This window comes from Phyllostomus hastatus, unplaced genomic scaffold (assembly GCF_019186645.2).
Source record: "Phyllostomus hastatus isolate PE091 unplaced genomic scaffold, TTU_PhHast_1.1 phas_contig_137, whole genome shotgun sequence".
Taxonomy (NCBI): domain Eukaryota; kingdom Metazoa; phylum Chordata; class Mammalia; order Chiroptera; family Phyllostomidae; genus Phyllostomus; species Phyllostomus hastatus.
The window spans coordinates 7,863,107-7,874,827 of record NW_025333583.1 but is presented as its reverse complement, the minus strand read 5'-3'; the positions used below and the strand labels follow the sequence as shown (position 1 = coordinate 7,874,827).

Here is an 11,721-nt window from a genome sequence, read left to right as displayed (position 1 = left end):
ATTCTCTGCGTGTGTGTGTGTGTGTGTGTGTGTGTGTGTGTGTGACCAAGCTGGGGCAGGGCTGGGTGTATGCACGATGTGCTCCCTGGGAAAAGGAAATCCAGGCCCAGGGAGGACAGGGAGCCTCCATCCTCACTGCCAGCCCTCCCTGCTCCCTGCCTAGCTTTCAAAAACTCAGAATCACCAGTCCACACTCAGCCAGTTTATTCAAGGCAGAGAGCTCCATCAGGGGTCCAGAAGGGAGAAGCTGGGAGACACCCGCACTCCTCTCTTAGCTCCCTCCTTCCCCAACAAGTCATCTACAGCCCAGCCCCCAGGACTCGGAGGCAGGCCTGGCGTCAGACAGACTGCACTACATAAATACTGAGGCCACAGCTTGAATCAGCAGCGTCAGGGGCCGGGATCCGGGGCGGGAAGGGGTGGCTCCCAGGGCACCTCCCACAGGGCTTGTGCTGAGCCTGAGGACCCACAAAGCCAGAGAGAGGGGGCCAGCGGGCTGTTCTGGAGTCTGAGGCTGTCCAGGGAGGCTGGCAGGTGGCCCTGGGTGGCTGGGGGAAAAGCACCGACAGGCCAAGGTTTTGGGGTGCAGGGTGGCGTCAGGTGCTGTTGCCCTGCTCCTGCTCGAAGAGCAGCATGGCGAGCTGGGTGCGGGAGCCCAGGCCCTCCAGCATGCTCTGGCGACAGCGATGGTAGAGGTCCTCGCTGAGCCGAGCGCTGCACGTCTGGGCCCGGTAGCGCTGCAGCAGCGCCGGCTCCACCGCCCGCAGCACGTGTAGGCTGGAGAAGCGCAGGAACAGCTCGTACACATCCATGCTTTCCAGGAGCTCCTCCTCCTGCTCCGCGGCCGCTGCCAGCCGCCCTCGGGCTGCCACATAGTCAGAGTTATAGAAGCAGGCCTCACTGGCTGCCTGGCGGTCAAAGCGGCCCGTGTCCCGGCCCAGCTCTGGGGGCCCTGGGCCCTGCGGTGGGGCCACCGCCGGGTGGAAGGCCTGGAAGTGCATGGGAAAGAAGGTCTGCCAGCCAGAGATGGCGTGCATGCGGCAGCGGTTCAGAAAGTCAGGCGTGAGCACCGTGTCCGGCCCGGCCAGCAAGAACAGTGTGTCCAGCGGGTGCTTCTTGGAGAGCAGATCCATGAGGCGCAGTGGTGAGGGGGCGGCTGTCTGCACGCTGAGCCAGGGGACCCGGGCACCGGGGAAACGCTGCTCTAGCTCTGCCACGTGGGCCTTGACAGGGGCGAAGACGTCTGCGTGGGCAGCCCGCTGGGCCTGCCGTGGCTCATACAGCAGCAGCAGGGTCAGGGCTGCCGCGGTATCGCCAGGCTCCAGAGCTGCAGTGGCGAAGGCCTCCAGGAAGGCAGGGGCCAGGTCACGCTCGGCCGCAGCCAGAGGCAGTAACACGGTGAGGCGTGAGGCCTCGGTGACGTAGGGCACCGGCAGGATCTCCACTCGGCTCAGCGGCCGCAGCAGCTGCACTCGGTGAATGAGGGGCCGGCGGCCGCCCTGGGGGGTCAGCGCCTCCAGCTGCAGATCCAGTGTGTACTCCATACCCCGGGCGGGATCGAAGCGTCGGTAGCCGTTAACCAAGTGCTGCTTCTGGAGCCGCAGGGCTGGGTGGTAGCGGCGGTTGAGCTCCTCCAAGGCCGCCCCCAAAACGTCGGCCACATCAGCCCGGTCAGCCCCACGCAGAGGGCAGCGGGGTGAGCCATCAGCACAGGAGAAAGCATGCTGCTCAGTGAAATAGTCCCAGCGCAGCACCTCGAAGCGGGAGGCTGGGCGGGATGGTGCTGGAATGCCCACAGGCCAGGCGGCTGCCCGCTCCCCATCAGCTGCCAGACGGCTGGTGTTCTGGATCTCCCACTGGGTTGGAGAAACAGACCGTGAGCAAGGTACAGACCCCAGGGGCCAGCACACAGCCTGGGGATGGGGCAAGTGGCAGGTGCCACTCAGGATGGGTCCCGTCCCCTGCCAACCTCTGCCTTCTCAGAGCCTCTACTTATCCCTTCCCCAGATGCAGGCAGCCTGAGAGTTAACACGGGGGTTTATGGCGGGGCTTCTCAGGATAGGCAGGAACAAACAGGGACAGGAGGCAGGTGTGTTCTAACTCTAGTACTCAGAGTTTACTCGCCTGGGATCTCTAAGACTTCACGGGACTTGCCTCCCCACCCCAGCCCAGACCATACCTGCAACTCCTGGATCTCCTGGTACGTGCGTTCCAGTTCAGCTCGGGCAAAAGCCTTGTGCAGCTGGTACATGTGCACAGGGTCACGCACAGGGTGGGCGGTCAGGGCGCTGCGGAAGCGAGGGTCCCCCTCCTGCACGGGCTCCCCAGAGCTCAGCTCCAGGTAGCTATAATGGACTCCCTAGGGAGAGGAAGGGAAAGGGTCCACAATGGGAAGAACGATGGAACAGCCTCTACCCTCGCCTCAGAGCATGTGTCTCACCTACCCCTCCTAGGACCTGTTGTGGACGCGCAGTCAGAATTCTGTGGGTTTAAGGACCTTAACCAGTCATGAGCTTGTATGACCTCGGGGAAGCCTTTGCTAACTAGCCCATCCTGTAAAATGGGCATGCATTCGGTCTCAGAGCTGTCCAGGGGCTCAAATAAAATAGTAATAGCCAAACACTGAACACCCATTATGTGCAAGGCTCCCTCATTTTTTCTAATCCTTGTAATGACCCTAAGCAATAATTATTTCCATTGGCATGAAGATACTGACACTCAGGAGATTCAGTAATTTACCCAAGGTCACAGGGATGGAAAAGGATAGAGCTGGCATGGAAACCCAAGCCCCTATCTCCAACCACCCCTTTGTTTCTCGGGGGACATGCACAAGCTCAGATAGGAGGCACCCGTGGGGCGGCTTATCTTTTCACTTCTCACCTCGTGGTCGCCAGTGCAGCCCACCCCGGTGGCATCAAGGATGCAGCGTCCCAGCCACTCATCTGGACTTGCACTGACGATGTCATTGCGGCAGCCTTCCAGGTGGGGGCGCAGCTGCTGCAGCAGAGTACGCGACAACAGTACCCCAAAGCCGCCATGGCAGTAGCGGCCTGGGGCGGGATCTCCACCGATAAAGTCCTGGGGACGGCCCAGATACAGATGGGCAGCAGCTGCCAGGCTGAGGTGGCCAACGAGGCGCGCCAGTCCGTGCGCCTCCGTGTAGGTGGTATCATGCACTAGGAAGAACCAGTCAAAGTCGTCCCCGTGCTGGTCCAGCAGGTGGCGCAGTGCCAGGTGCAGGTGGCCGATGGGTCTCTCCTCGCCCAGTGTCACCACAGCCATGCCCGGTGGTGCCCGACGGCCTCGAGAGCCTGTCAGGAACACCACACGCTCTAGCCGGTGCCCCAGCGTACGGTTCACGGCCACGCCCAGAGTGGACAGTGTGGCCTGTGAGGTCAGCACTGCCACCAGCAGCCTCTGCCTGATGCCCAGCTCGGTGCTGATGTAGCGGGTTCTGGGGAGGAGACAGCATGAGATGATCAAAAAGATAATCAGGGTGGGCAGGACTAGGATAAGAATAACAATTCCCTCCCAGGGGTCATGCGGAATTAAGTGAAAGATCAGTGTTTTGGGGGAGATGGCAATATTCATGCAGATATGAAAGACATATTGTGTGTCTGATTCCCTGTTTCACGACTTAGTTGTGTCCTTGAGCAAGCTATGTAACCTATCTGTGCCTCAGGAGCCACAACTGAAAAATGGGGTTGATTATATTTACTTAAAACACTTAGGCAAATGCTTGGCTCACAGGTATTCTACACACCACGCATACAGGGCTTATTTCTGTGTAAATATGCCATTACACCACAAATACATTACCTAGATGATGTAATGGAATACATGACATAGGGGGTGTATTGAGTGTGTTTGGGGGAGGGGCACACTGGAGCTCAGGAGTTCCAGTAACTTCTCGACCACAACACAGAAGGTAAATTGCAGAACTGGAATTTGAACTCAGTGTTACTTAGGAGAAATTCTTTTAACTAGACAGTGGCATTAGTGGGGTGGCTCTGTCACTCCTCTCCCACACACTCATCACGAGGTGTCCCACCCAGGAACGACAGATACAGGTAAGCCTCAGTTCTCTCTTTTTTCTTTCCCTCTCTCTTTAAACCCGTTTTATATACCAATATTTTATCTAAACCCGGCAGCTTAGTCAGGAAGCTAAGAGGATCTTTGGGGGATCATGGAGTCGAGCTGGTTTAGCACAGAGGCGGACAAGTTCGGCCCAGGCCAGACGGGACCCAGACAGGGCCTCAGATGGACTCCGCAGCTCCCCGGGAAGCAAGGCCATCGGAAGTTATCTGGGCCCAAAGACTTCCTGGCCGCCTAGTCTCTTCCTTCCGGAGCTTGACCCGGCCCCCGGCGGCTTCCCCAGAGCGCCCGTCCCCGCTGGTGCCCACGGGGTGGAGCTGGCGGGACTGATCCTTACCTGACGGCCTTTTTGGCGGCCTGGCCAGGCTGTGCAGGGTGGTAGGGCAAGACACGCGGCTCCCAGTTCTCCGCCGCGGCTGCGCCAGCTCCGGGTCTCTCGCGCTCCGCTCCGTGCTGCACTGAGTTGGGCCGGCGCGCAGCATTGGTGTTGCCTCGCGGCGGCAGCTCAGAATCTCCGGGTTGGGGTGGCCCTGGGCCGCATGGCTCCTCCACCCAGGTGACGCTGAGCAGGCTCAGCGTGAAGCCCAGGGAGATGCCCACGGCCACGGGCCCTGCGGGCCGCAGCACCGACAGCAACAGCGATGCCCGCATGGCGCCGGGACCGCGGGCCCCCGGCCCTGGAGCAGCCCCGGAGCAGCCAGAGGAGGCTCCGAGGGGGCGGGACCGGGGAGGGGGCGTATCCGGAGGGCCCGGGCCAAGCGGGCGGGCCCGCTCCCGCCCCGCTGAGCAGAGCCCGCGGCCCGAGCCGAATTCCCTGCTCCGCGCTCCAAACCCCCTCCGGCCGCCGCTCTGTATCGCCCAGGGTCCTGCTTTGGGTGCGGGAGCCTCCGCCGCTGCAGCCGCTGTCCGACGTGTCACTGCGAGGGCCCCGCCCCCGGGGTGGGGTCTTGGACTCCAGCTACCGGAGAGGGAGGAGTAGGGGGAGGTTAAAGGGGAAGGACCCCCGGAAGTGCCCCCTCCACAGCGAGTGAGAGAGAGACGCCGGGGCGGAGTCCCCTACCTCCCCCCGGCGTGGTTGGTGCGTCCCGGGTGACGTCAGAAGCAGCCCGCCCCTGCCTGGCTAGTGCGCCTGAGTGACGTCAGGAGCAGAGGCCGGAGCTGTCCATCAGCACCAAAGGCCGCGGGCGGGCTCAGGGCATGGGGCCGCGGCTCTGGGGCAGCCCGAGCCCCTGCTCTCGCTCCTTTCCCTTCCCCAGGCCCAGCGCGAGTCCCCGGACGCCGTGGGACTGGAGTGCCAGTCGGTGTGGGAGGCGGGGCGGCGCCACCGCCGCACAGAGACTGGTCCCTTCGGCCCAGCAGCCGCCTTCCCCGCACGACGGACTTTGCCCGGACCCCAGGCATCTGGGGCCTCTGGAGCCCCTCAGCCCCGGACCCTACGGCCTCTGCACAGCCTCTTTCACTCAAAAGCTCAGGTCGCCTCCAGCCCAGGTAGATTTTGGACAATCCCGGATTTAGCCGCCCACAGACGAGTCTCCTGGCTGCCTCCTCACTGGCAGCACACTGCCCTCATCTCCCCCCAAGCCAGTTCCCCTTTTAACTTCTTCATCCTGGCCCCCTCTAGCCAGGTACTTTTGTTCCCTTTGTCTTTTGTCCTCCACTTTAGGGATGCCTGCTGTGGGCACCACTCCTTTGTCCGGTGTGTCCTTGCTTAGCTCTCCCACTCCCATTCTTGCCCCATTCTGGTGGAGGCCCAGGGCTCCTCCTTGACTCCAGCTTCCTCTCTGTCAGGCTGACCTGGGAGGGTGAGTCCCTTTCGTTCCTAGCACTATGCCAGGCACTGTGGCGACACTACGGTTCCAGCTGCTGCCCCCTGAGCCAGATGATGCCTTTTGGGGTGCACCCTGTGAACAGCCCCTGGAGCGCAGGTACGAGGCACTGCCGGCTCTCGTCTGCATCATGTGCTGTCTGTTTGGAGTCGTCTACTGCTTCTTCGGTGAGACCCCCAACTCATTCCTCACCTGAGTTCCCCATTGTTTCCCTGAGTTGCTTTTCTGAGGCACCCCAAACCTCCAGAACTTCACCACCACCACCACCACCACCACCACCACTACCACCATCACCTCCACCACCACAACCATCACCTCCACCACCACCACTACTGCTAGCACGAATAACTATCTTTTCTTACTTTCTTTCATCCTACATGTTTGTAGATCATCTTAGACACTAGATCCCAGAGAACCAGGCTTTTGAATTAGGCATGCTTCAATCTGAACCTGGCTTTGACCTTACTAATCGTGATGTCTTGGGCACATTAACCTGCCTGAGCCTCAGTCTGTTCATCTGAACAGTGGGAACAACGATATTTACCTCCCATAATGTTGTTGTGAGAAGTAGTAGGGACTCAATAAATAATAGCTATTGTGGTGAAGACGTGTTTGGGTTGCAGTGCTAGCTAGAAAATGAAAACATTTAGCAGGGCAATTAGATATGCTAAGTATAGATGGGGGAGAGACTGCTGGAATGTTCACGCCTGTGATACATGTTATAGCTGACCTTTGAATAACATAAGGGCTGGGGTGCAGTAAAAAATCCATGTATAACTTAAGCTGGTCCTCAGCACCTGCAGATTCCCAACCATGGACCCCCCACACTGTTTTCAGCCTGCAGTCAGTTGAATTCGTGCATTAAAACCTGGGCATATGGAGGGCTGACTGTATATTTACTGAAAATATCCATGCATGAGTGGCCCCGTGAAGTTCAAACTTGTGTTGTGCAAGGGTCAGCTGTAGAGTAGTCAGCTAGATGGTAGTCACACACATGAAGGTCGCCCACAAGGGAGGCTCCAGTAATCAGGGCTGCCGTGAACTGTCGTACAGGGCGGCTACTATACAAGGGAGTTCAGTTGAATGGGCAAGTGGGTCTGACATCCAGCCGAACTCTAGGCCTTGGCACTGGGCTGTTTTGCTTAGAGGATGGCACATTTTTTTCTAATTTGCACAAAGGTGCCAGGTGGACTAGTGGAGTAAGTGCCCAGGGACTCTACAGCAAGAGTTATAGAGCTTCAGAGAGGAGAGCAAGCTCCATCGGCTGGGGGTCCAAGGAAAGCCTCCAGAGGTACATTGTAAGTGGCTGGGAGAGGTGCAGAGGAAGTGTGCAGGTCTAGGTTGCAGGCTGGGCAGAGGTGGGGCAAGACTTTTGCTCTGCTGCCTCTACACCCCGCCCTAGAGTGGCTTGGTAGTAGGCAGGAATGGGAGCCAGATGGTCCTTTTCTTTCCACCCCCAAACGCTTGGCGGAACAACTGCAGAGTGGGCAGAAGAAAGTGCCCCTCTAAGGGCTCAGGATGCATTCTGGGCCTCCACAGAGGCTGTGTCACCTCCCTCCCTCCCCTGTCCGTACCCACGCCCTCTGCAGTTGCTCATCGCATCCTGACATTCCCTCTCCTGTGCTTCCTTGTCACCTCGACCCTCTTGAACGCTCCCGCTCCCTGGCCCTTGGACTCTGAGCCCTGGTGCATGCCCTTCTCCTCTTTCTGACCCCAGAACTTCCTGGATGCTGAGGCTTCCCCTCATTCCTAGAGCTGAGTCTCCCCTTTGACCTTTCTCTTTGGCTCTCCCTGACCCGTTGCCCCCATCCTCCCAACTGCTTAGGATCTACAAGCCCCTCACTCTCCCAGGTACCCTTAAAGGGCCCAGTGGCCCTGTAACTTCATTTTCCTGGAACTCCACCACCACTATTTCACCCTATAATCCTCTTTGACCCCCTATGGGGGACGGTGACCCCTTGTAAGCCCTAGTGACCCCCGGCCCAGTTATCTCATCAACTTTTATTCTTCTGACTCCATTTCTCCTAACTCTCTGATTCCTAGGATCTCATTGCCTGATTGGCCCTCCCCCCACTGTGATCTCAGGGATCCCATTTATCTGGTCTCAATACCACCCTCTCTCTGAAACTCTTTCATGCTCTCAGTGACTCCAGCCTGCCAGTCCCCCTGACCGGCAAAGACCTCATCTCTTGGAGCCAGTCCCTAATGACCCTGATTCCCTGTTGTCTTTGTAACCTTTTCATGATGTCATGTCTCTGAAGCCTTGTGACCCCTCCAAGACCTTGTCTTTCTGAACCCCTGTGACCCTCATCTCTCAAATTCTTTCTGACTTCCAAATAGCTCCTCTCTCTGAACAGTCCCTCCCCACAGACCCCAATGACCCCACTGCGGCTCCCCTTCTGACCCTGTGACCTATTCGTCTGACTCCTAGGACTCCAAAGACCCCAGTGACCCACCACTGATTCACTCTTGACTCTAGTGACCTATCTCTGACTCCTCTAACCCTCAAAGACCCGACATGCATTTCCGTGACTGTCTCTCCGTTTTCCAAATGATTCCTGCTGACCCATCTCTCTGGCCTCCCTTGACCCCAGCAGCCCCATCACTGGTGCCCTCAGGACCCCAGTGGCCCCCGATTCTCTTATCTTAGTGCCCTGCCTCTGGTTCCTCTGTGATTCCGTGTTCCTGACCCCTCAGACTCCTTGCCTCCCTCCCGGTGACCTCATGTTGGCCCCTCACTAGCCCCTGTTCCCCTCTAGGTTACCGCTGCTTCAAGGCAGTGCTCTTCCTCACTGGGTTGCTGTTTGGCTCAGTGGTCATCTTCCTGCTGTGCTACCGAGAGCGGGTGCTGGAGACACAGCTGAGTGCCGGGGCGAGCGCCGGCATCGCGCTGGGCATCGGGCTGCTGTGCGGGCTGGTGGCCATGCTGGTGCGCAGCGTGGGCCTCTTCCTGGTGGGGCTGCTGCTCGGCCTGCTGCTCGCCGCTGCCGCCCTGCTGGGCTCCGCGCCCTACTACCAGCCCGGCTCCGTGTGGGGCCCCCTGGGGCTGCTGCTGGGGGGCGGCCTGCTCTGCGCCCTGCTCACGCTGCGCTGGCCCCGCCCTCTCACCACTCTGGCCACGGCTGTGACTGGGGCCGCACTCATCGCCACCGCCGCGGACTACTTTGCTGAGCTGCTGCTGCTGGGGCGCTACGCCGTGGAGCGGCTGCGGGCCGCCCCTGTGCCTCCCCTCTGCTGGCGGAGCTGGGCCCTGCTGGCGCTTTGGCCCCTGCTCAGCCTGATGGGTGTTCTGGTGCAGTGGAGGGTGACGGCCGAGGGGGACTCCCACACGGAAGGTGAGAGGGCACTGACCCGGGTGGGCATGAGAGAAATGAGGGTGGGGGTGGTGGCAGCGGTGAGCAGTTCGGGAGTGGGAGAAGAAGCCGTGCACACTAGCAGCGGAAGGCCGCAGTGGGATTAGAGAGGTGACTGGCTCGTGGTCTGGGAAGATAGGACCTCGGCGGTGCCACGCATTCCACAACACCATATGGAGCAGCAGCCGTTCCAGAGCTGGACAGACCGCAGAGACAAAACAGGAAAAGTCTCTGGCCCTTACGGGGTTAGGTTTGCCGGGGGGCACGGGCAGACAGGTAATAGACATCCAAACAGACAAGATCATTCCAGTTGTGCAGAGTGATACGCAAGAGATACTCTGGGTAATACGAGTTTCCTTCCGAGGCTGTCACAGACAGGGTGCTCAAGGAAGGCACGTCCAAGAGGTGACATTTAGGTAGAGTCCTGGAGGGTAAAGGACCAGCCATGCAAAGAGCTAGAGAAAGGGGAATAGCAGGGGGCAGGGCGAGAAGAAGAGGGCGTGTCTTGCAGAGGAAGTGGGGCTGTCAGCAGGGATGTGATCTAGTCTAGCGTTTGGGATGCTCATCCTGGCTGCTGAGTGTAAAAGGCACTGGGGAAGGCGAGCGTGGCAGGGAACCCGGTGAGGAGGCAGCGGCGGTTGTCCAATTGAGAGATGGCGATGTCCGGGAGGGGACGGCAGCTCGGGGGCTAGGGGGACTACCTACAGCTCTAGGAATCTTCCTTAAAGACCTTCAGAGGCGAATATCAGTGGAAGTCCCATCTGGGAGGTGAAGACCAGGAGCAAAAAGTGGGGAGGTCACACACAGGGGGAATCTGGACGCTTGGAACCCCGGGCTGGGAAGGGTGGGGATGGTGCCCGTGGGCCTCTGAGACCCTTCCCTGCCCGCCCCTTCGCAGTGGTCATCAGCCGGCAGCGACGCCGGGTGCAGCTGATGCGGATAAGGCAGCAGGAAGAGCGCAAGGAGAAGCGGCGCAAGAAGAGACCCCCGAGGGCTCCCTCCAGAGGCCCCCGGGCCCCTCCAAGGCCCGGACCTCCTGACCCTGCGTATCGGCGCAGGCCAGTGCCCATCAAACGCTTCAATGGAGATGTCCTCTCCCCGGTGAGCACTCCGAGCCCCTCCAGTCCGAACGGGGGACCAGGGAGTGCTGTAAGCTCTGTCCAAGCAGGACTGGGCTTTCCCCAGCGGCTCGTCAGTGTTTAGAAGGCTTAGCGTTTGTCCACCCATCAGAACCCCTCTACCAGGAGGCTGATGGGCCCCGCTGCGGGATGGGGGAGAGGTGTCTGAGTAAGGATTTTAATGAGGTGTATGGTACGGGGTAGGGCCTCGGGCTGTGGACTGTGAGCGTGAGGAGGTCTGGGCCTACAGCTGCCTGGGGGGAGTCACGGGCTTGTGGGTTGCAGGGAGAGGATTCTGCCTGAGGTGGCCCCCAGGGCAGGGGCCTGCGGCTGCACTCACACCTGCGTTTCCTCTCACACCTGCGTTTCCTCTCCCACAGAGCTACATCCAGAGCTTCCGGGACCGGCAGACAGGGAGCTCGCTGAGCTCCTTCATGGCCTCACCCACGGACACGGACTATGAATACGGGTCCCGGGGACCACTGACTGCCTGTGTAGGGCCCCCCGTGCGGGTATAGCAGTACAGCTGCTCCTGCCCGCCAGGACTCTGTGCTCACCAGCTCTGTTAGCTTGGGGTGGCCTGCTGGTCCACCACCCGGCCCTCCCGGCCCTGTGGCCCGTGGCTGTCCCTCTCCCCTCCCTGGAGAAGACTGGCCTGGCTGCTGGAAGGGAGGACCTGTCTCAGGCCAGGCCTGGCCCGAGGGAAAGGCCCCTCCCAAGCTCCCAAGGGGCTCCTGGGGGACTCGGGGTGTGAGCCCCTTTGGGGTGTGCTCAGGGTTGTGAGTGTGTCACCTGTGTGTGCGTGTGCATGGAAGGGTGGGCTTGGAGGGGACACTGGGACACTTGCCTTAGATTTCTGATTGGTAGGGCTTCTGCAAGGTTGGCCCCACCTCCTCTCCCACTGCTGGGGTCCCACGAGCCGCTCTCCCGCATGTCTAAGTGGAGGAGGTCTGCCTTCTCCCATTGCTCTGCCTCCTAACGAGATTCATCCGAGGCTTCTTGTCCTCGTCCACTGCAGCAGCCCTTACCCTGGTCCCCTGTCCTCTGTAAAGCCACTAGCCCGAGGGCAGTGGCAGGGGATGGGGGTGGGGGGTGCTGCTTTGGGCTGGGCTGCGGAGGGGACCTCGGGGGAGGGGGCTTCAATGCACGATGCATGTCTGGTGTCTGTCATGCCACCCTGGACACCTCATGCTTCTGTCTCCCTCTGCCCCACCCTGTTTTACATCTTTTATAAATGTGCCAAACTGTGCGGCTTCTACCAGGAGTGGTGGTCTCTGGTGGCTGGCACGTCCATGGGCCAAACTAGAAGCACCAAAGTTCTCGCTTCCC

General features: G+C 59.9%; 2 protein-coding genes across 4 annotated transcripts; one reads left to right on the top strand and one right to left on the bottom strand.

Moving 5' to 3' along the window:
• Window positions 1-187: 187 nt before the first annotated feature.
• Window positions 188-4,997, bottom strand: CHPF (chondroitin polymerizing factor). Its single transcript, XM_045855328.1, has 4 exons — window positions 4,433-4,997; window positions 2,881-3,454; window positions 2,180-2,359; window positions 188-1,856 (listed from the first exon to the last, which is right to left on the bottom strand). The coding sequence occupies exons 1-4, from the start codon at window positions 4,744-4,746 to the stop codon at window positions 597-599; spliced, it is 2,328 nt and encodes a 775-aa protein (XP_045711284.1). The 5' UTR covers window positions 4,747-4,997; the 3' UTR covers window positions 188-596.
• A 222-nt stretch (window positions 4,998-5,219) lies between these two features.
• Window positions 5,220-11,627, top strand: TMEM198 (transmembrane protein 198). 3 transcript variants are annotated; one of them, XM_045855341.1, is made up of 5 exons: window positions 5,220-5,583; window positions 5,956-6,088; window positions 8,681-9,256; window positions 10,173-10,375; window positions 10,773-11,627. In XM_045855341.1, the coding sequence occupies exons 1-5, from the start codon at window positions 5,293-5,295 to the stop codon at window positions 10,908-10,910; spliced, it is 1,341 nt and encodes a 446-aa protein (XP_045711297.1). In that variant the 5' UTR covers window positions 5,220-5,292; the 3' UTR covers window positions 10,911-11,627. The 3 variants fall into 3 exon arrangements, with proteins under 3 accessions (XP_045711297.1, XP_045711313.1, XP_045711305.1); XM_045855349.1 differs by having other exon boundaries at window positions 5,454-5,583; window positions 5,884-6,088; XM_045855357.1 differs by having other exon boundaries at window positions 5,440-6,020.
• The last annotated feature ends 94 nt before the right edge of the window (window positions 11,628-11,721 follow it).

Coding starts and splice junctions, on each gene's coding strand:
- CHPF (XM_045855328.1), bottom strand. CDS start 4,746: ATGCGGGCATCGCTGTTGCTGTCGGTGCTGCGGCCCGCAGGGCCCGTG. Junction 2,360..2,880: donor GCTGCACTGGCGACCACGAG/GTGAGAAGTGAA, acceptor TCCTCTCCCTAG/GGAGTCCATTATAGCTACCT. Junction 1,857..2,179: donor AGGAGATCCAGGAGTTGCAG/GTATGGTCTGGG, acceptor TCTCCAACCCAG/TGGGAGATCCAGAACACCAG.
- TMEM198 (XM_045855341.1), top strand. CDS start 5,293: ATGGGGCCGCGGCTCTGGGGCAGCCCGAGCCCCTGCTCTCGCTCCTTT. Junction 6,089..8,680: donor AGTCGTCTACTGCTTCTTCG/GTGAGACCCCCA, acceptor GTTCCCCTCTAG/GTTACCGCTGCTTCAAGGCA. Junction 9,257..10,172: donor GGGGGACTCCCACACGGAAG/GTGAGAGGGCAC, acceptor GCCCCTTCGCAG/TGGTCATCAGCCGGCAGCGA.